General features: G+C 48.0%; 1 protein-coding gene across 2 annotated transcripts in view; it reads left to right on the top strand.

Moving 5' to 3' along the window:
* Window positions 1–20,412, top strand: part of ARSK (arylsulfatase family member K) — a 1,332,773-nt gene that overhangs the window by 710,745 nt on the left and 601,616 nt on the right. The window contains exon 8 of one of the 2 annotated variants that reach the window (XM_069627648.1): window positions 2,389–2,548. The exons of the other annotated variant lie outside the window; for it this stretch is intronic. Within the exon in view, the coding sequence (XP_069483749.1) occupies window positions 2,389–2,450 (62 nt within the window). The 3' untranslated portion in view covers window positions 2,451–2,548. Of the gene's footprint in view, window positions 1–2,388; window positions 2,549–20,412 lie in introns of those variants that run through there. 2 annotated transcript variants of the gene reach the window in all.

Below are 20,412 nucleotides of genomic sequence, written 5' to 3' on the forward strand. Positions count from 1 at the left end.
TTTAAGTTAGGGCGGTGGTTCACACTTTAGTGTGGGTACACAGGTGCTGCTTTAAGTTAGGGGGCCAGGGGGCAGTTTAGTGTGTGTACCCGGGTACTGCTTTAAGTTGGGGGGACCAAGATGCAGTTCAGTGGCATTGCACGGATGATCGTTTGTCCGTCGCAGGAGTGCAGTGGGAATAATGGTGATTTCTGGTAAGTAATCTTTGATTACTTTTTTCCATGGGCCAGGAGCAAAGGTTGTTCGACGCTGCTGTGTTCTGTTTGTAATGGGGACGTGTTGAGGGAGTTCCGAGCGCTACTTGTTTTTCTTTGCTCTGCAGATTGCTGTTTGCATTTCATTCCATGAATCGGCTCCCAGCGCTATTCGTTTTGTCCGTGCAATGTTCTTTCTCGTGCTAACTACTTTGCGCAGACTTAGTGATTTTTTTTTATAAATTATGCCCTTGATAGTTACCTTTCATAATATATTTCTGCACCACAATTGGAATGTGTTGCATGCATTCCGAAGCCTAGGCCACGGTTGAACTAACAGCCCTTAAGCGAGGTACTTAAAGCTCTTAAGGTCCTCAAAGTGAAAATCCACTATCCCACCTCGCAAGTCAAACATTTAACACTCATGGTAATAGGGGATGAGACTCTACAAATATTATGTCACTGCGGCGAACGAGCCAGAGAACGGTACAGAGAGCTGGATAAGAAAGCATGAAGGCAGAATGTACAGGGGTGGAAGGCACAAATAGGAAGTAAAGTAATAAGGAGTGATGCACAGAATAGATTGCTAAATATAAAGAGGGGGCAGTCTGCATTTGTCGCCCCAACATTTGAAAGTATGTTTTGGTAAATGACACTTGAGCAGTCATCCTACTTGGAACAGCACGCTCTGGTCATCGCCTGCTGATTTTCTAACAATTTCAGCCTTTCCCTGTGGATCGCCGACCCCGCTCTGGCCTTCTCCCTCTGCCGACCCTTCTCCCTCCCAGTCCACCTCTTGCTTCCCCCTCTGCTCTCCATTGAGCCTGGATTGGTCACTGTGCATACCACGTAACCAGAAGGGTAACCAAGCACTGGAGTGCAATATCTGTGCTGAAGAAGCCCCCAGTCCACTTGAGCAACCATCCTTCGTGCCTCATTGTCTCCTGACCCTCCAAGAGGGCTGCACCACGCTTCTACTGAATTTTTGTCCCCCCCCCTCTCCTGTCTGTATGTGCCTGTTTGCTTGAAAGTCGTACATAGCTGTCCCCCCCTCTCCTGTCTGTATGTGCCAGTTTGCTTGAAAGTCATATATAATTGCCTTATAACCCTCCCGCCCACACTTTGGCTCTTACCGTCCTGGTACCTCAGCAACACTGCCTTCACTCCATCCATTCCCCTTCCTGTTCATACCACAGTTACCATGCCTTTTCTGCCTCAACAATACCCGCCTTGCCTAAAATCTGATCATGATGCCACTTGATGTTTACCATCACCGCTTTTTGCTATCGCTTTGAATTGACTTTTAACGCAGTTTGGCGCACCCATCCTGAACCTTGTCGTTCTCATGTTGCACCTTTTGGTTCATCACTTAATAAAAATGAGTTTGAATTCATGTTTGGGCCTATCATCGACTTTGCATCATGGCACACTTCTGCCGGACTCGGATTCACATGTGTTTCAGTTTTGAGTTTTGTATCATGGCGTTGTTCATTCCATCTGTTGATGGCACCTTAACACAGAATTTTGCCTGCTTTGCTTCTGCTCACCTTACTCACTGTGTCTCAGTCGTTCTTCCTTCCCTTACTTTCTCTCCTCTCCCCCTTCCCTCATCATAAACTATGCACTTGCACTATCAGAAATGTTGTCAGACCTAGTATGATAGTCACTGTTTGTTCCTCTCCCTGCTCCTCCCACCCTTCCTTCCCTCACCTATTGTCTGATCCCCTGTACTATCAGAAATGCCCTCAGGCCTAGTACGGTAGTCTTTGCTCCTTTCCTTCCTCCTCACCCCCGTCCCTCCCTCCCTTCACCTATTACCTGATCCCTGCGCTATCAGAAATGTTGTCAGGCCTATTACTATAAGGCCTTGTTCCTTTCCTTCCTCCCCTTCCTCCCCCGCTCCCTCCCTTCCCACACTTATTGTCAATGCTCTTGCACTATCTGTCATCAGGCCTAGTATGATAGTAAATTACCCATGCTGGTTGTCTCAAAGCCTGTAAGAATGTTATTGTATTATTCCCTTGCTCCCTCCCTGCCTTGAAGCGCTTTGAAAAACATTGTGTATAGGCGCTATACAAATAAACTATCAATAACAATATCAACAGCATGCACTGGTAAGTGCCTCCTGATTTTCTAACAATTTCAGCCTTTCTCTGTGGATTGCTGACCCTGCTCTCGCCTTCTCTCTCTTCAGCCCCTTCTCCCTCCGAGTCCTGCCTCTTGCTTCACCCCTGCTCGCCCTTGAGCTTGGATTAATCACTGTGCATACCACATGACTAGAAGGGTTACCAAGCACCGGAGTGCAATCTCGCTGCTGACAGAACACCCAGTCCACTTGATCAGCCATCCTACTTGGAACAGCATGCTCTGGTAATGGCCTTCTGATTTCTTTACAATTTCAGCCTTTCCCTGTGGATTGCAGACCCTGCTCTCCCCTTCTCCCTCTTCTGCCCCTTCTCCCTCCCAGCCCCACCTCTTGCTCCCTCCCCGCCCCTTGAGACCGGTATTATAAAGTTACCATTCTACTGAGTGCATCCTGTATTGCATTTAGCTGAATTATGAATATAACTCTGTATTGAATTTAGCGGAATATTTGACTATAAACCTGATTGCATCCAGCTGAAAATGTGTGTGTAGCCCTGTATTGCATCTAGCTGAACATTTGAGATTAGCCCTGTATTATATCTAGCTGAACATTTAAGTATTGCATTTAGCTGAATATTTGGATATAGCCTGTATTGCATCTAACTGAACCTTTGAGTGTAGCCCTGTAGTTCTGTTAGCTGAATATCTGAGTGTAGCCCTGTATTGCATCTAGCTAAACATATGTGTAGCCTCGTATTGCATCTAGCTGAATATTTGAATATAGCCCTGTATTGCATGTAGGTGAATATTTGAATATATCATGCTGACTAACTCACAGAACAGAGGGGCACTCTGGCACACCAGAAGACTGACCAACCTTTCTCCCATCCCCTCCCCCGTTCTCTTCACACATCCTACCCTCTGGAGGAATGCACCCCACCACACCACTCCCTTCCAACCACCCACCCCTCCTCAACACCCCCACATTGCCCTCTGGGGGAACACACCTCTCCCCTCCACCCCACCTCCCTCAAGCCACCCTCAACATTCCCATGCAAGTCAGCACACCAACATCATCTGAAACCTCACACTGCCCCTCTCACTCCAACTCGACTCTCCGACCCCCTCTCTCATTGACCCCACTGACCACCTTATTCCCCCTCCAGCACACCCACCGCCCACTGGGACCATGCCTCAAACTCCTTCACACACTCCCCCACCACATCCGACTTTCCCCCAAAGCCTCACACATCATATACACTCTTTCCACATACACCCCTCCCGACACCCCTCCCACCTCCATACACCTGCACAAGACCTCCATTGGGAGACCTGCTTCACTACCTGCCCACCAAGCCCGCTGCCCTGCCCACCGACATCCTGAAGGTCCAACCACCCTCGCCCTTCTTTGCCACTCTCTTGCATTCCCATCAATGCCAGATCTGTTGCATAAATAGACCCAGCAGATTCAACTTCAACTCTTCTGAAAGCCCAGACATCCTGTTCATCACAGAAACCTGGTTCTCTGACGATTTCCGACCGATCGCACACAAGGCATACCCACTGAATACACACTCCTCACTCACACCAGAGCATAGCACGCAGAATTGCTATCCTCTATAAACCGCACCTATCTAGGTCACAATCTGAGGCACAGGCATGTAGTGCAGACTGTGAATTGCTCCTAGTAAAATTCATCATCAACCCCTCGTCCAGCCACAGCTTCCTGCTCATCTACAGGCTTCCCGGCTACAACAGACACTTTGTTAATACCCTAAGCGGCTCTGTAGCAGCCATCCTGGTCTCCCACCCCTTGGACAACCTGGAAGCCCTCAACATGACTCAGCAGGTAACAGGTGCCACCCACACAGTAGGACATACTCTTGATGCAAACTTCAGCTCCGCCGACCTCATCTCCACGCTCCCCTCATGACCGCTCATATGGACGGACCTTGCAGCCATTTTTTTCTTGCTCCTGTCAACCGCCCATCCTCTACGAATGGCTAACACTGGAACATCAACCCTTGTCCTGCTATGGAACAAGATCATAATAACCCCCCACCTGGCTGACTCCCTACTCTCCTCCCTTCCCAACCTACCCGTAGAAGGACTACATTTCATCAGCCACTTCGACTCATGGCTCTCCAAAGCTCTCCTACCTGTCACCCGCTCAGGCTCTAACCCCATCAGACAAGGCACCTTGCCCAGATGGTTCACCTCCCTCAAAACACACAACCACTCCCTGGAACATAGATGGCGGGCTGACCCATCTCCCCGAAACAAACCTATGTCCATCAGTACCATATCTACACAGCTAAAATTCATAAAGTAAATATGTCTTTTTACAAGAACATATTCAAATGGATTGTGTCCTCCCACATATTCCTCATCTTTGATACATCCAAGTCTGCTTGCAGCTTGCTTTGGACATTTTTTTTTATAGAGTTGAGCATCGTGCCGTTTCGAGCCATGGCCCTCAACGGCCTCTGTACTATCCTTGGCCATGATGTCGACGCTGATATATGAAGCACGCGCTATGACTGTTACTTCAATTCTGTTTTTCCCACATGGTAGCCTGCTTCGGAGCAACATCGCCTCAGTGAAATTTCAACCTGCGTATTACTTCAGAATTTGAATCGTCATCTTTTCGACATGTCCATGACACCGAAGACTGTGTTTAAGCGGTGTGCCGACTGTGGGGCAAAAATGTCTATCACTAACCCACACTGTGTATGTCTATGGTGCCTCAGAGTAGGCCACAAGGTCGATGATTGTGGCTCATGCAGTCCACGAAGGTCAAGGCCTTGCAGGAAAAGAAGGGGAAGCTTGAGGCAGGTAACACCTCCCCCCACAAACCCACCATTACCATGTCTATAAGAAAATCTTCCTCTGACTTAAGGGACGTATCCCCTGAGAAAATGCACTCTAGGCATCAGAAGCGCTTGAGTTCGTGGACACAATGCTCGTCGTCATCCTCTCACAAAAGTAAGAAGTGATGCTATAGATCGCCGTTGACGACTTCTTCCTCCTCTCCTGACAGAGTCCCCTTTCCAAAAAAGTCTTTGACTCATGTGGAATGGGAACATTTCCACCTAAAAATGCTCGACATTTTTAAGAGTGCGGCTCGTCTGAGTGTCCCTCACAAGGAGTCAAAGAAGGCTAGCCACCCCTCTGCATCTCAAAAGACCAGCAGGTAGTCGGATGTGTCTCCTTCCTGTGCGCTTAAGAGCCCGGAAAGAGAGGTTCCTTGACACAATTCGAAGGATCCTTCTTCGATGCACGAAGTGCAGTCGTCATCTTTCTCCTCAAAGATAAAAGGTTCAGGGGCTTCAACTCCAGTCTCAAAGCTTTCCCCAACGCTATTGAAGCCGTCGAGAGATTCACCTGAATCATCGAGGCTTGTAATAAAATTAAAGCCATTGAGGCATTCACTGACCGCTTCTTTGAAGTCGTCAAAGTCCTCAGCTCCCTCTGCGTCATTGGTGCATTAAGTGCCTCGTAAGCATGCAAAGATTTTGACAGACTCGACAAAGTCATACAAACCTCTACCTAGACCAGATTTCTTTAGATCCATGGGGTCTATCTTCGAGGAAGAGGAGGACAAAGCTCCATTTGGGTATGAATTTGGGACACCCAATGTTCCAGAAGAGCTGATTTCTCAAGAATCAAGAATACAGAATCTTGTTGAAATGCTTAAGGAAACTAACAGCTGGGAGACTTCTCCAGCGACTCATTTTGGAAACCCAGAGATGGCTGGATATTCAAACCATTTTACAGATAAGTGATCATTAAGGTCTGAGAATATCTGGGATGGACCAATCCAGCTGCAATAATTGATAAATATAACCTGACTGATATACTAGACAGTGGTCCAGTAAAAGAAGCAGTATTACCATTTCACACCACTTTGAGAGTGATGGTGAAAATTGGCTGAACCCAGATTCAATCCCACCAGTTAACAAACATTTGACAAAGAGATGTAGGACAGCTTCGTCAGAGCTTTTCTTCCTCAAAAGGCATCTTACACCAGAAAGCCTAGTGGTTCAGGCTGCGACAGCATTTTCCAGAGCGCCAGCTCCCCCGTCCAATCCTGCTGACAAGGACGATAGGAAGGTGGATGCGATAGGGAAGAGAATGTTTAGTACAGGTAGTATGGCAGTGAAATCTGCCAATGCCACCAGTGCCCAGGTGAAATATACACATACCTTTTGGGGAGTGGCAGCCCTGTCAGCAGATCATATTCCAGAAGGCGATGAGAGGGATGAATTCTTAAATTTAATTCAGGATGGAAAAGATGCCATGAGCCAAGTCTGGATACGGTTGACTCTGTAAGTAGAGCAATAGCTGCTAGTACAGTATGAAGACGCCTGGCATGGCTCAGGAGATCAGGGTGTATGCCAGATGTCCAGGCACATTTGCTGGACATGCCCTTTAATGGGACTCAATTTGGTGAAAAAGCGGACTGCCGCTTAGAGAAACTGCAAGCTTCAAGAGCAGCAGCTAAATCTTTATGGGTGGCAAAAAGGCAACCTGCACAACCTTCAGGACAATGGTGGAGAGGACGTCCTTTTCACTTCAACACTTCTTTTTCAAGAGGAAGAGAACAGTACTCTCAAAGGGGTCACAGAAGGGCACCTTGTGGAGCCAGAGTCAGAGTGGCTAGAACTCCCTGTGCAACACCTGCTGAATTGCCCTCAACTGCAGCTGGAGCAGCAAAATCCCTTTGACTCCCTCACCCTCAAATCAGTGGTAGGAGGCAGACTGTCACAACATCTCCGGAGTTGGCAGGGCATAACTTCGGATGCATGGATGCTACAAACAGTAGCCTATGGTTACTGCCTCCCATTCTTAAAGAAACCCCTGCATCGCCCCCAAATAGTACGATCTTCACTGTATCCAGATCCACTCCTCCAAAAGGAGATTCTCATCCTGTTGGAGAAAGGTGCAATAGAGCTGGTGCATGCAGCAGAGTGGTTGGTACTCTCCCTATTTCCTAATCCCCAAGAAGGACGGAGGAGTGCGACCCATCTTGGACTTGATATGCTTGAACAAGTTCCTCAGGAAGTTCAAGATGGTAACTCTTTCACAGATCTTCGTTTCCAGGATTGGTTGGTGCCATTGGATCTTCAGGATGCTTACTTTCATGCGCCGATCCATCAGAAGCACACAAAGTACCGAAGGGTTGCAGTTGGTGGATCTCATTATCAGTTTCGTGTTCAGCCATTCTGGCTCACCTCAGCCCCAAGGGTCTTCAGAATTATAGCAGTGGTGGCAGCAAATCTAAGGAGGGAGGGTATTCACATATACCCCTAACTGGATGACTGGTTAATCAGGGCTTGTTCTCCGGAACAGTCTCAGAGTCACCTCATTCATACATGCCACTTCCTCCACGAGCTGGGCTTCTCCATAAACTTCAAGTAGTCCCACTTGACACCCTAACAGAAGCTTCAATTTATTGGCGCAATCCTGGACACAGCCAAGGGAAAGGTTGAGTTAATCCGAGTTAAGGGCTCAACACCTCTTGCAGATGGTCCAAAAATGTCAGAGTGCCCAACATCTCCCGGCCTACGACTTCCTAAGGTTGCTCAGCCTCATGGCATCCTGCATTTTTCTGCTCCCAGAAGCCCGTCTGAGTGGCCTCTCAGATTCCAGTGGTCTCAATTATCCGGCAGAATGACGGACCTTCTCCAGATCCTGACAAAGGTCGCAGAGGATCTCCTGTGGTTGGCCTGCCGAGCGAATATAATGAGGAGAAATCTTTTGGTAACCAAGGCCATAGATGACAGTTGTGACAGATGCCTCCCTCACAGGATGGGGAGCGCACACGAGAGATCTTACAGTTAGCGGACACTGGTCTTAGTCAGAGTCCAGACTTCATATCAACCTTTTGGAGCAGAGGGCAATTAGATTAGCTGTGATGGCCTTCCTACCCTCAAAACAGGGGAAAAGTGTCCTGATAATGATGGACAATACAGTGGCCATGCACTGCCACAACAAGAGAGGGGTCTTATGGTCACTGTCCCTGTGCAGAGAGGCAATGCAGCTCTGGTTCTGGGCACTGGGAGAAGGAATCGCTCTTCTGGCAGTTCATCTAGCTGGAGAAGTAAAATAGGGCAAAGGACGCTCTGAGCAGGCAGTGCACGATCTCTCACGAGTGGGAGTTAGCTCAGGAAGTCCTTCTGGAGATTTTTGTATGTTGGGGACCCCCTCAAGTGGATCTGTTCACGACCAGTGTCAATCGGAAGTACAAGCAGTTCTGCTCCAGGGAATTTCCTCAAAGAGGAGCTCAAGAGGATGCGTTTGTGGTGGACTGGGAGTTCCCACTGCTGTATGTGTTTCCTCCAGTCCCCGTCATTCCTCGTGTTATTAGGTGGTTGAGGAAGTACAGAAAAACCATGATGCTCTTTACTCCGGATTGGGCCAGGATAACGTGGTACCCAGAACTTCTAGAATGGCTTTCTGCCCTCCAATTCGTCTTCCCCAAAGAGAGGACCTACTCTCTCAAGAGGGATGTTGCATTCTTCACCCAGAGGTCAGGACTCTCAATCTTCATGCCTGGTGTCTGAGACGGTGAGATATAAGCATTGGGACCTCCCAGAAGACGTGATGGAGGTGTTGCTTTTGGCTAGAAGACCAGCAACTAAATCCCTATACGTGAATACATCCCACTGTTCTTTCTTTCTTGCTCCATTTGACCAATTCAGGCTTACAAGTAGCTTCAGTCAAACTTGGCGGCACTATCAATTTTTAAGAGGTCCCCTGATGAGGGATTGCACTTTAAAGTGCAGATTGTCATTCAGTTTCTAAAAGGACTAATTGTTCCCACCAACTCCTTTTATTGTACCAACATGGGACTTAAATTTAGTTTTAAAGTACCACATGGGGGCTCCTTTCAAGCCATTACACTCATGTCCTTTGAGGATGCTAACACTTAAGACTACCTTTTTGTTAGCTATGACATCTGCCTGCAGATTAAGCGAACTGCAGGCGCTATCTTTAAAACTATCTTTTACATCTTTTTTAAGGACAAGGTAGTGTTATGGGTGCATTCCTCCTTTCTTCCAAACTTGATTTGGAATTTCACTTAACACAATGGATAGCCTTACCGACGTTCCACCCACTGCTTCATTCGTCAAAAGAAGAAGAGGCTTCATAGACTAGACCCTAGATGGGTGCTAAATTACCACATTTCACAAACAGCTGATGTTCATCAGGATGACCAACTCTTTGTAGGTTATGCAGGACAAAGACTAGGTTTAGCGGCAACAAAACAAACCATTTCACGATGGATAGTTATGTGCATTACCGAATACTACTCACTAGCAGGAAAAGAATCACCTGAAGGTTTGAGGGTGCATTCCACTAGAGGAGTGGCAGCTTCTTTGGCTCTGGAAAAGGGGGGTGCCGGTGCAGGACATCTGCAGAGCAGCAACTTCATACATTCAGCAAATTCTACTGCCTACACTCTGTCAGGAGAAGAGGCCAAATTTGGCAAAGCTGTTCTTCATAACATTAACAAATAGAAATTGTTATCACCCACCTCCTAAGACAAACTGCTATGGGAATGTATCAAAGATGAGGAATTGGAGGACACAATCTATTCGAAGAACAAGTTAATTACCTGTGGTAACGTTCTTTTGACTGGATGTTCCTCCCACGTATTCCTCATCACCCTCCCATCCTTCCCCTCTTGCTTGCCAAGAATTTCCCTGTTTTACAGCTTCCTTTCTTGCAAACATAGAGTAGATCTCAATCTATAGCCAGCCATGCAGATCAAAAGGGGGAAAAACGAGAACTGAGGTAACAGTCACCGCGCGTGCCTCATATACCAGCATCAACGTCACGGCCGAGGACAGTACGGATGACTTGATGCTGCACGATGCTCGACTCTATGAAAAAAGTTTCTGAAGCAAGCTGCAAGGAGATTTGGATATCAAGATGAGGAATTGGTGGGAGGAACATTCAGTCGAACAAACGTTACAATGAGTAAGTAACTTGTTCATGTCTAACGCCCATAACTATAACAAGGAAATCCACAAGATGATCACAGAATTCATGCCCCCATGTGCTTCTCCCCCTCACACGTCTCCCAATATCTCTGTGACTCCTTCTCAGACCACTTCTACAACACAGCGCTGGAAAGAAGCTGTGCCATCGGCAGAAAACTGGGAGCACTTCCACCCCCTCTACCCGCTCCCCCACATGAAGCCGCCAAAGAGTCCCCCCTCTCCTGTTTCTCTCCCATCTCTGGACCCAAATTCCTTAAATTACTGACTGGCAGCCATCCATTCGCATCCCTGAGTGACCCATGCCCCCTCCAACCTCCTCAAAGAAATCTTCACTACAACCTGAGCAGGCAGCATCGCAAGATCTTAACCTTAACTCTTTCCTCACCTCAGGCACTTCCCGAGGAGCTTTCAAAAGATCTCACGTCAAACCCCTCCTGAAAAAAAAAAACACTTGACCCCCTTCTGCCGGCAAACTACAGACCAATTTCTAACACACGTTTCTTAGCCAAACTTACCGACCGTACGGACTACTCCCAGTTCTGCACCTTCACGGAAGCCAACCGCCTTCTCGACCCAGCCCAGCCCAACTTCAGGCCCCTTCATGGAACTGAATAATCCCTAATCTCCATATGGAATGACCTCAAAAACACAGCAGACACAGAGGGCCGTGCTGCACTCATACTCCTCAACATCTCAACACCCTTTGACACTATCAGCCACAGCATAATCATTGACAGACTCTGCTCCCTTGGAATAAGGGAGACAGCACGAAGGTGGATCTCCTCATTCCTCGTCAACAGACACAAAATCATCCACCTCCCTCCCTTCACCTCGACTGCATGCCCCGTCAATAACGGAGTCCCTCAAGGCGCTTGACTATCCACTCTTCTCTTCCATCTTCACATGAGCACTCCTTCTGTGCTTATCCGCTCACACAACCTCACCTGCTACAACTATGCTTATGACACACAAATAATCTTTAAAATCCCCAATTCTCTCCCCACTCCCCACTCTGACCTCACATCCTGCCTCCCTGACACTGATTGTTGGATGATGGTCAACCTCCTCCTGCTCAATCCTGAAAAAAACAGAAATCATGCTCTGCGGAAAGACAGCCCTCCTATCTCAACCCACCACCTTCCCTCAACCCGCCACCTCGCTGCATCCCCCACAGTCAAAAAACCTGGGTTGTACGCTGGATACTGACCTGACTCTATCACACCACATCAACACTGTGTCTAAATACTGCTACCTACACCTCTGCATCTTCCCTTACCTTTCCTGCTCCCACAGAGTGATTGCAATCATGCCCATTGTTCTCTCCCGACTAGACACGCCAACTCTCTCTACCTGGGCGCACCTGTTTATCAACTCGGAAAGCTCCAAAGGGTCCAGAACTCCTCAGCGGGCTCCTCCTTGTCCTCAGCTCCAGAGGGCACATCACCCCTGTCCTCCTCTAGCTCCCGGTCGGACGACGGGTCGCTTTCAAAGCTATGTGCATCACTCACTGAGCCGATCCAATACAGGTCTAAAATAACTTCAACAGAAAATCACCTGATACCATCCCAAACGAAACCTGTGTTCAGGCACTGCTCTCCTCCTGGTGATCCCCTCTTTCAAATCAACCTACAGCCTCCACCTTCTCTGTCAAAGCCCTCACTATCTGTAATTCAATGCTGCTTATCATCCGACGCAAAGAAGACCACCTGGCCTTCCGTAGGGCCCTCAAGACATGGCAATCCCCCCCACCCCCGGCACCCTGACTATCCCTGTCCTCTTGAGCTAGCTATTCACCCAGGATGACCAGGCCTGGAATGAGCGCCAATACATTCACAGAAGGACAGGTAGAATTAAGAATGAACCTGATTAACAATATCCAATAGAACACTGGAGGGATTCCATGCCGCAGATACGAATCCAAGAAGTCAGCAACAGCAGACGCGTACGTATCTCACTCCATACTTATGAAAGTTAGCCAAAGGCAATGCCACTCACCTGCACACATCTGCAACCATATGCCTCTCCCAATGACATATTGCACAGCACCTCTGCCATTCGAACACAGCTATCCCTCTTGATAACAATTCAGTCTAGCTGGACACCTAATGTATTTCTACTACTTTTGCACGTTCCCTTATCATTTTCAAAGCATCCATCCACGCGCCTGCTTGACATGGGTAGCTAGTAGGGACCTGGCCAACCCAGGGACGTCATTTAGGGGTCGCCAGAGTTCACAACTGTGACCTCTGTGGTCTTCCTTGCGACCTCTAAAAAAATGTAAAACATTTTTTTTTTCTTTTTAGTAATGCAAGCTCCTGAGCTATGGCCAGCACCATGTGGCTCTTTACTTCTGGAGTGGCTGGCTTTTTCTTGTTCAGGCCCCTTAAAAAAAAAAGAAAAATAAGAACACGAGTGCCAAAATTCTAACTCTTTCAGCACTGACCCTAAATAAAAAAGAATAGGAATACCAAATAATGTGTCTTTCTGGAATTCTATACAATAATTGCTAGACTCATTAAAGGTTTATTTCAGGCACACTTCAGGGGGTGAGTCACTGATTCAGTCTTTTCTTAAACGCTTCAACTCAGCCTTTCATCCTTCTGAGGTCGATAAATGAGTACCAACACAGGTTGGGTGATATTGGGTGTATATTTTTTCTATATAAAGCGCTTAAGCGTAAGTGCTATATAATAACACACCATTATCATTTGGTCATGGACGTCTGCTTGCAATCACCGTAATTTGGTAATATGGGCCTTTATACACTGATCTTAACGATACATATGGCGTTCCATTCGGATATGAAATGTACATCACATTATAGTGATATCGTAACCATATTTTTCGTAGTGTACAATGCTATGTGATGCCACTTCCTGTTTTGTCAACAGGTGGAAGGTCGTGTTCCACCCCTACCTGTGATATCACTTTGGGGTGGGGTCAAATGACATCATTTCCTGTGATGTCATCAGGGGGTCAAGGGTCGCGTAATGTCACTTCCACCACCCCTGGCATTTTGATGAAATGACGTCCATGGGCCACCCCTCCCCAACTTTGCTTTGGCTAAAAAGGCACACCGGCATTCTAAACCCCTCTGACACACGTTCCCATACCTGGACTTCAGTCTCCGTGGGCGTTCAAGCCACAGTGCATTGGAGGCGTACCGACGGTGAAAGGAGCTATACCAATGATGATGCGATGAGGCTATGGACGCTATTTTTTTTAGTTTTAAGAATATGTGCTTAAATAATATTCGGAACAAATAATTGGCAGTACTTTGTTGTTCAATTGAATTGCGTAATAATAATGCACGAATGCATTGCCGGGAGGCACGGAACCGCTTTTATTACTAATCTAAATTGAGGCAAAGCAAAGTGCATCCTGTTATTTCGCCCTTGGCAACGGCGGGACGAACGGTAGCAACCTCTCCAGCGAACGAAAACTCTAAATCCCACTAGATTAAGAACATGCATTTTTTACCCTCCTTTATCAAAATCTTTTTGAGAAAAGATGACATGTTTGCTGCGGGATCCGAACCTATGTGCTCATCTGTCCATTCGTGTGTTCACTCCTTTTAGCCTGTGCCGCCAGTATCTAAACGTGACACATGTTAAAATGTGTGCCCATCCTCGGAAAAACTGTTGCATTCATCTTTTAAAGATGATTCCCTGTTTTTGGAGCGTAGCTGATTAAAGCATGAAGGCTACCACAGTACCACCCCTCCCACGCCCCTCCCCCCAAGAAGGTGTAAACTTACTCGCAAAGAAACGCTGAAATGCCACACTCCTGTGTTGTACAGCCTTATGCTAGACATTCAGAATGAGCTGCATTCATGCACCAACATTCTACAGCAAGTACCCAGGCCAGTGGCAAGACAAGACTACATTACAACATTCTGCAGCTTGCATTCCCTTCAACCAAAGACATTACTTAGGAAGGCGGGCAAATGCGGATCGAACCCTGCGTGCTGCTCGTGCAGAACGTTTTCCCTTCATACACTTTCAAGTGAACGATTAGAATGTACATTAGAATGTACCTGGGTGTGGGCAAACGTCTGTGACTATCACAGAAATCCCTCGCAAACATTCAAACACATAGCACCACGAAGCTCTGCCCTACAAAAAGCCGGGCCACCCAATGTAAACTCGTCCTGCAAGGTGCTGAAAACAGGATTTTAAACCTGGCTGCGGACACAAGAGTAAAGCACATAAACTCCTGACACAGCACCTATGGCCAAACAAAGCAATCCCGCTAATTGGCCCGATCCAAGTCGCTATTAAACTCTGCTGCGAAATATGGTGAACGGGTGAGAAAGAGGGGATCGAAGTAAGGAACAATGGAAAGTCCAGGGCTTTAGGTGGGCGGGGGCTAGACGGGGCCAAGCCTCGGCAGTCTCCAGCAAGCGCTCTCAAGCCAGGGCCCTGCCCTGACTAGCCCCAGCTACAACGACTCCCCAGGCAGCCTGTGTAATCGAAGCAGCGCTGCACGGTTACTTGGGCTGCCAGGAGGTGTCAGTACTTCCGATTAGAAAAAGAGAAACAGGCATAGCCTTTTCATTTTTTCTAACTCGAAGTACTGACACCTCAAGACTGCCCGTGTAACCATGGCTTCGGCTAGACGGGCTGCCTGAGGACTCTTTAGTCAGAACCAGGAGGAGGTCTGGAGGGCTCTGCTCTCCTATTGTTTCTGAGTAAAGAGTCATCAAGCAGCATGAACGCCCTTAAACCGTGCGGTTAATGGGCTTTCATGCTGCGTGATGACTTTACTCAGAAACAATAGGTGAGCCGGGCCCTCCAGCCCTCCTCCAGAGTAAAGAGTCATCAGCAGCAGGCAGACCTTTCACCCAAGGAGCCCATGTTTTTTAAACACGCGACTCCTTGAATGAAAGAGCTGCCTGCTGCTGCTGAGAGCTGGGACGCCCTGGTGTCACACCTTTGGTATGCCCAGCCCCCTCCCTTTGTGGGCTGGGGGCACCAAAGGTAACAATGACAGTGCGCCCCAGCTCCCCTGCTTACACCAGCCCTCCCCTGCCCCCCTTAGGTGATTAAAGACTTTAAAGACATTTGAGTTACTCGAAACTTACCGTTCGTGCAGTAAACGACAGACAGCAGTCCTCTGGAGTCAAGAGGCCTGCGCTACCTATCCAGTGAAGAAACTGGTTACAGCACCCTGCCCCGAGGCAGATGGAGAGCTCGGCATTCACTTACCTAAGGTGAAAGCGTTAACCTGTGGGGGTCTACAGGAGAGGAGAAGAGGAAAGAGATAGGGACACCCCAATAACCCCAGTTCATTAACCCCGTATTTTCTATCTGCAGACATCTTACTCTGCACGTCAGGCATACAGGGCACAGAGGTCCAGCCCAAAGAGCCAAACGGGTGCTGCACATCACCTTTGAAGATACGGTAGTCGCCCAGTCAAGACCGGCGCCTCTGCGAGAATCAGGTGAGCGTTACAGGGAGGGTATTCACATATACCCCTACCTGGATGACTGGTTGATCAGGGCTTGTTCTCCGTAACAGTCTCAGAGTCACCTCATTCATACATGCCACTTCCTCCACGAGCTGGGCTTCTCCATAAACTTCAAGTAGTCCCACTTGACACCCTAACAGAAGCTTCAATTTATTGGCGCAATCCTGGACACAGCCAAGGGAAAGGCTTAGTTAATCCGAGTTAAGGGCTCAACACCTCTTGCAGATGGTCCAAAAATGTCAGAGTGCCCAACATCTCCCGGCCTACGACTTCCTAAGGTTGCTCAGCCTCATGGCATCCTGCATTTTTCTGCTCCCAGAAGCCCGTCTGAGTGGCCTCTCAGATTCCAGTGGTCTCAATTATCCGGCAGAATGACGGACCTTCTCCAGATCCTGACAAAGGTCGCAGAGGGTCTCCTGTGGTTGGCCTGCCGAGCGAATATAATGAGGAGAAATCTTTTGGTAACCAAGGCCATAGATGACAGTTGTGACAGATGCCTCCCTCACAGGATGGGGAGCGCACACGAGAGATCTTACAGTTAGCGGACACTGGTCTTAGTCAGAGTCCAGACTTCATATCAACCTTTTGGAGCAGAGGGCAATTAGATTAGCTGTGATGGCCTTCCTACCCTCAAAACAGGGGAAAAGTGTCCTGATAATGATGGACAATACAGTGGCCATGCACTGCCTCAACAAGAGAGGGGTCTTATGGTCACTGTCCCTGTGCAGAGAGGCAATGCAGCTCTGGTTCTGGGCACTGAGAGAAGGAATTGCTCTTCTGGCAGTTCATCTAGCTGGAGAAGTAAAATAGGGCAAAGGACGCTCTGAGCAGGCAGCGCACGATCTCCCACGAGTGGGAGTTAGCTCAGGAAGTGCTTCTGGAGATTTTTGTATGTTGGGGAACCCCCTCAAGTGGATCTGTTCGCGACCAGTGTCAATCGGAAGTACAAGCAGTTCTGCTCCAGGGAATTTCCTCAAAGAGGAGCTCAAGAGGATGCGTTTGTGGTGGACTGGGAGTTCCCACTGCTGTATGTGTTTCCTCCAGTCCCCGTCATTCCTCGTGTTATTAGGTGGTTGAGGAAGTACAGAAAAACCATGATGCTCTTTACTCCGGATTGGGCCAGGATAACGTGGTACCCAGAACTTCTAGAATGGCTTTCTGCCCTCCAATTCGTCTTCCCCAAAGAGAGGACCTACTCTCTCAAGAGGGATGTTGCATTCTTCACCCAGAGGTCAGGACTCTCAATCTTCATGCCTGGTGTCTGAGACGGTGAGATATAAGCATTGGGACCTCCCAGAAGACGTGATGGAGGTGTTGCTTTTGGCTAGAAGACCAGCAACTAAATCCCTATACGTGAATACATCCCACTGTTCTTTCTTTCTTGCTCCATTTGACCAATTCAGGCTTACAAGTAGCTTCGGTCAAACTTGGCGGCACTATCAATTTTTAAGAGGTCCCCTGATGAGGGATTGCACTTTAAAGTGCAGATTGTCATTCAGTTTCTAAAAGGACTAATTGTTCCCACCAACTCCTTTTATTGTACCAACATGGGACTTAAATTTAGTTTTAAAGTACCACATGGGGGCTCCTTTCAAGCCATTACACTCATGTCCTTTGAGGATGCTAACACTTAAGACTACCTTTTTGTTAGCTATGACATCTGCCTGCAGATTAAGCGAACTGCAGGCGCTATCTTTAAAACTATCTTTTACATCCTTTTTTAAGGACAAGGTAGTGTTATGGGTGCATTCCTCCTTTCTTCCGAAACTTGAATTGGAATTTCACTTAACACAATGGATAGCCTTACCGACGTTCCACCCACTGCTTCATTCGTCAAAAGAAGAAGAGGCTTCACAGACTAGACCCTAGATGGGTGCTAAATTACCACATTTCACAAACAGCTGATGTTCATCAGGATGACCAACTCTTTGTAGGTTATGCAGGACAAAGACTAGGTTTAGCGGCAACAAAACAAACCATTTCACGATGGATAGTTATGTGCATTACCGAATACTACTCACTAGCAGGAAAAGAATCACCTGAAGGTTTGAGGGTGCATTCCACTAGAGGAGTGGCAGCTTCTTTGGCTCTGGAAAAGGGGGGTGCCGGTGCAGGACATCTGCAGAGCAGCAACTTCATACATTCAGCAAATTGTACTGCCTACACTCTGTCAGGAGAAGAGGCCAAATTTGGCAAAGCTGTTCTTCATAACATTAACAAATAGAAATTGTTATCACCCACCTCCTAAGACAAACTGCTATGGGAATGTATCAAAGATGAGGAATGGAAGGACACAATCTATTCGAAGAACAAGTTAATTACCTGTGGTAACGTTCTTTTGACTGGATGTTCCTCCCACGTATTCCTCATCACCCTCCCATCCTTCCCCTCTTGCTTGCCAAGAATTTCCCTGTTTTACAGCTTCCTTTCTTGCAAACATAGAGTAGATATCAATCTATAGCCAGCCATGCAGATCAAAAGGGGGAAAAACGAGAACTGAGGTAACAGTCACCGCGCGTGCCTCATATACCAGCATCAACGTCACGGCCGAGGACAGTACGGATGACTTGATGCTGCACGATGCTCGACTCTATGAAAAAAGTTTCTGAAGCAAGCTGCAAGGAGATTTGGATATCAAGATGAGGAATTGGTGGGAGGAACATTCAGTCGAACGAACGTTACCATGAGTAAGTAACTTGTTCATGTCTAACGCCCATAACTATAACAAGGAAATCCACAAGATGATCACAGAATTCATGCCCCCATGTGCTTCTCCCCCTCACACGTCTCCCAATATCTCTGTGACTCCTTCTCAGACCACTTCTACAACACAGCGCTGGAAAGAAGCTGTGCCATCGGCAGAAAACTGGAAGCACTTCCACCCCCTCTACCCGCTCCCCCACATGAAGCCGCCAAAGAGTCCCCCCTCTCCTGTTTCTCTCCCATCTCTGGACCCGAATTCCTTAAATTACTGACTGGCAGCCATCCATTCGCATCCCTGAGTGACCCATGCCCCCTCCAACCTCCTCAAAGAAATCTTCACTACAACCTGAGCAGGCAGCATCGCAAGATCCTAACCTTAACTCTTTCCTCACCTCAGGCACTTCCCGAGGAGCTTTCAAAAGATCTCACGTCAAACCCCTCCTGAAAAAAAAAACACTTGACCCCCTTCTGCCGGCAAACTACAGACCAATTTCTAACACACGTTTCTTAGCCAAACTTACCGACCGTACGGACTACTCCCAGTTCTGCACCTTCACGGAAGCCAACCGCCTTCTCGACCCAGCCCAGCCCAACTTCAGGCCCCTTCATGGAACTGAATAATCCCTAATCTCCATATGGAATGACCTCAAAAACACAGCAGACACAGAGGGCTGTGCTGCACTCATACTCCTCAACATCTCAACACCCTTTGACACTATCAGCCACAGCATAATCATTGACAGACTCTGCTCCCTTGGAATAAGGGAGACAGCACTAAGGTGGATCTCCTCATTCCTCGTCAACAGACACAAAATCATCCACCTCCCTCCCTTCACCTCGACTGCATGCCCCGTCAATAACGGAGTCCCTCAAGGCGCTTGACTATCCACTCTTCTCTTCCATCTTCACATGAGCACTCCTTCTGTGCTTATCCGCTCACACAACCTCACCTGCTACAACTATGCTTATGACACACAAATAATCTTTAAAATCCCCAATTCTCTCCCCACTCCCCACTCTGACCTCACATCCTGCCTCCCTGACACTGATTGTTGGATGATGGTCAACCTCCTCCTGCTCAATCCTGAAAAAAACAGAAATCATGCTCTGCGGAAAGACAGCCCTCCTATCTCAACCCACCACCTTCCCTCAACCCGCCACCTCGCTGCATCCCCCACAGTCAAAAAACCTGGGTTGTACGCTGGATACTGACCTGACTCTATCACACCACATCAACACTGTGTCTAAATACTGCTACCTACACCTCTGCATCTTCCCTTACCTTTCCTGCTCCCACAGAGTGATTGCAATCATGCCCATTGTTCTCTCCCGACTAGACACGCCAACTCTCTCTACCTGGGCGCACCTGTTTATCAACTCGGAAAGCTCCAAAGGGTCCAGAACTCCTCAGCGGGCTCCTCCTTGTCCTCAGCTCCAGAGGGCACATCACCCCTGTCCTCCTCTAGCTCCCGGTCGGACGACGGGTCGCTTTCAAAGCTATGTGCATCACTCACTGAGCCGATCCAATACAGGTCTAAAATAACTTCAACAGAAAATCACCTGATACCATCCCAAACGAAACCTGTGTTCAGGCACTGCTCTCCTCCTGGTGATCCCCTCTTTCAAATCAACCTACAGCCTCCACCTTCTCTGTCAAAGCCCTCACTATCTGTAATTCAATGCTGCTTATCATCCGACGCAAAGAAGACCACCTGGCCTTCCGTAGGGCCCTCAAGACATGGCAATCCCCCCCACCCCCCGGCACCCTGACTGTCCCTGTCCTCTTGAGCGAGCTATTCACCCAGGATGACCAGGGCTGGAATGAGCGCCAATACATTCACAGAAGGACAGGTAGAATTAAGAATGAACCTGATTAACAATATCCAATAGAACACTGGAGGGATTCCATGCCGCAGATACGAATCCAAGAAGCCAGCAACAGCAGACGCGT

Source organism: Ambystoma mexicanum, chromosome 6p (assembly GCF_040938575.1).
Source record: "Ambystoma mexicanum isolate Mex_15411 chromosome 6p, UKY_AmexF1_1, whole genome shotgun sequence".
NCBI classification, from domain to species: Eukaryota; Metazoa; Chordata; class Amphibia; order Caudata; family Ambystomatidae; genus Ambystoma; species Ambystoma mexicanum.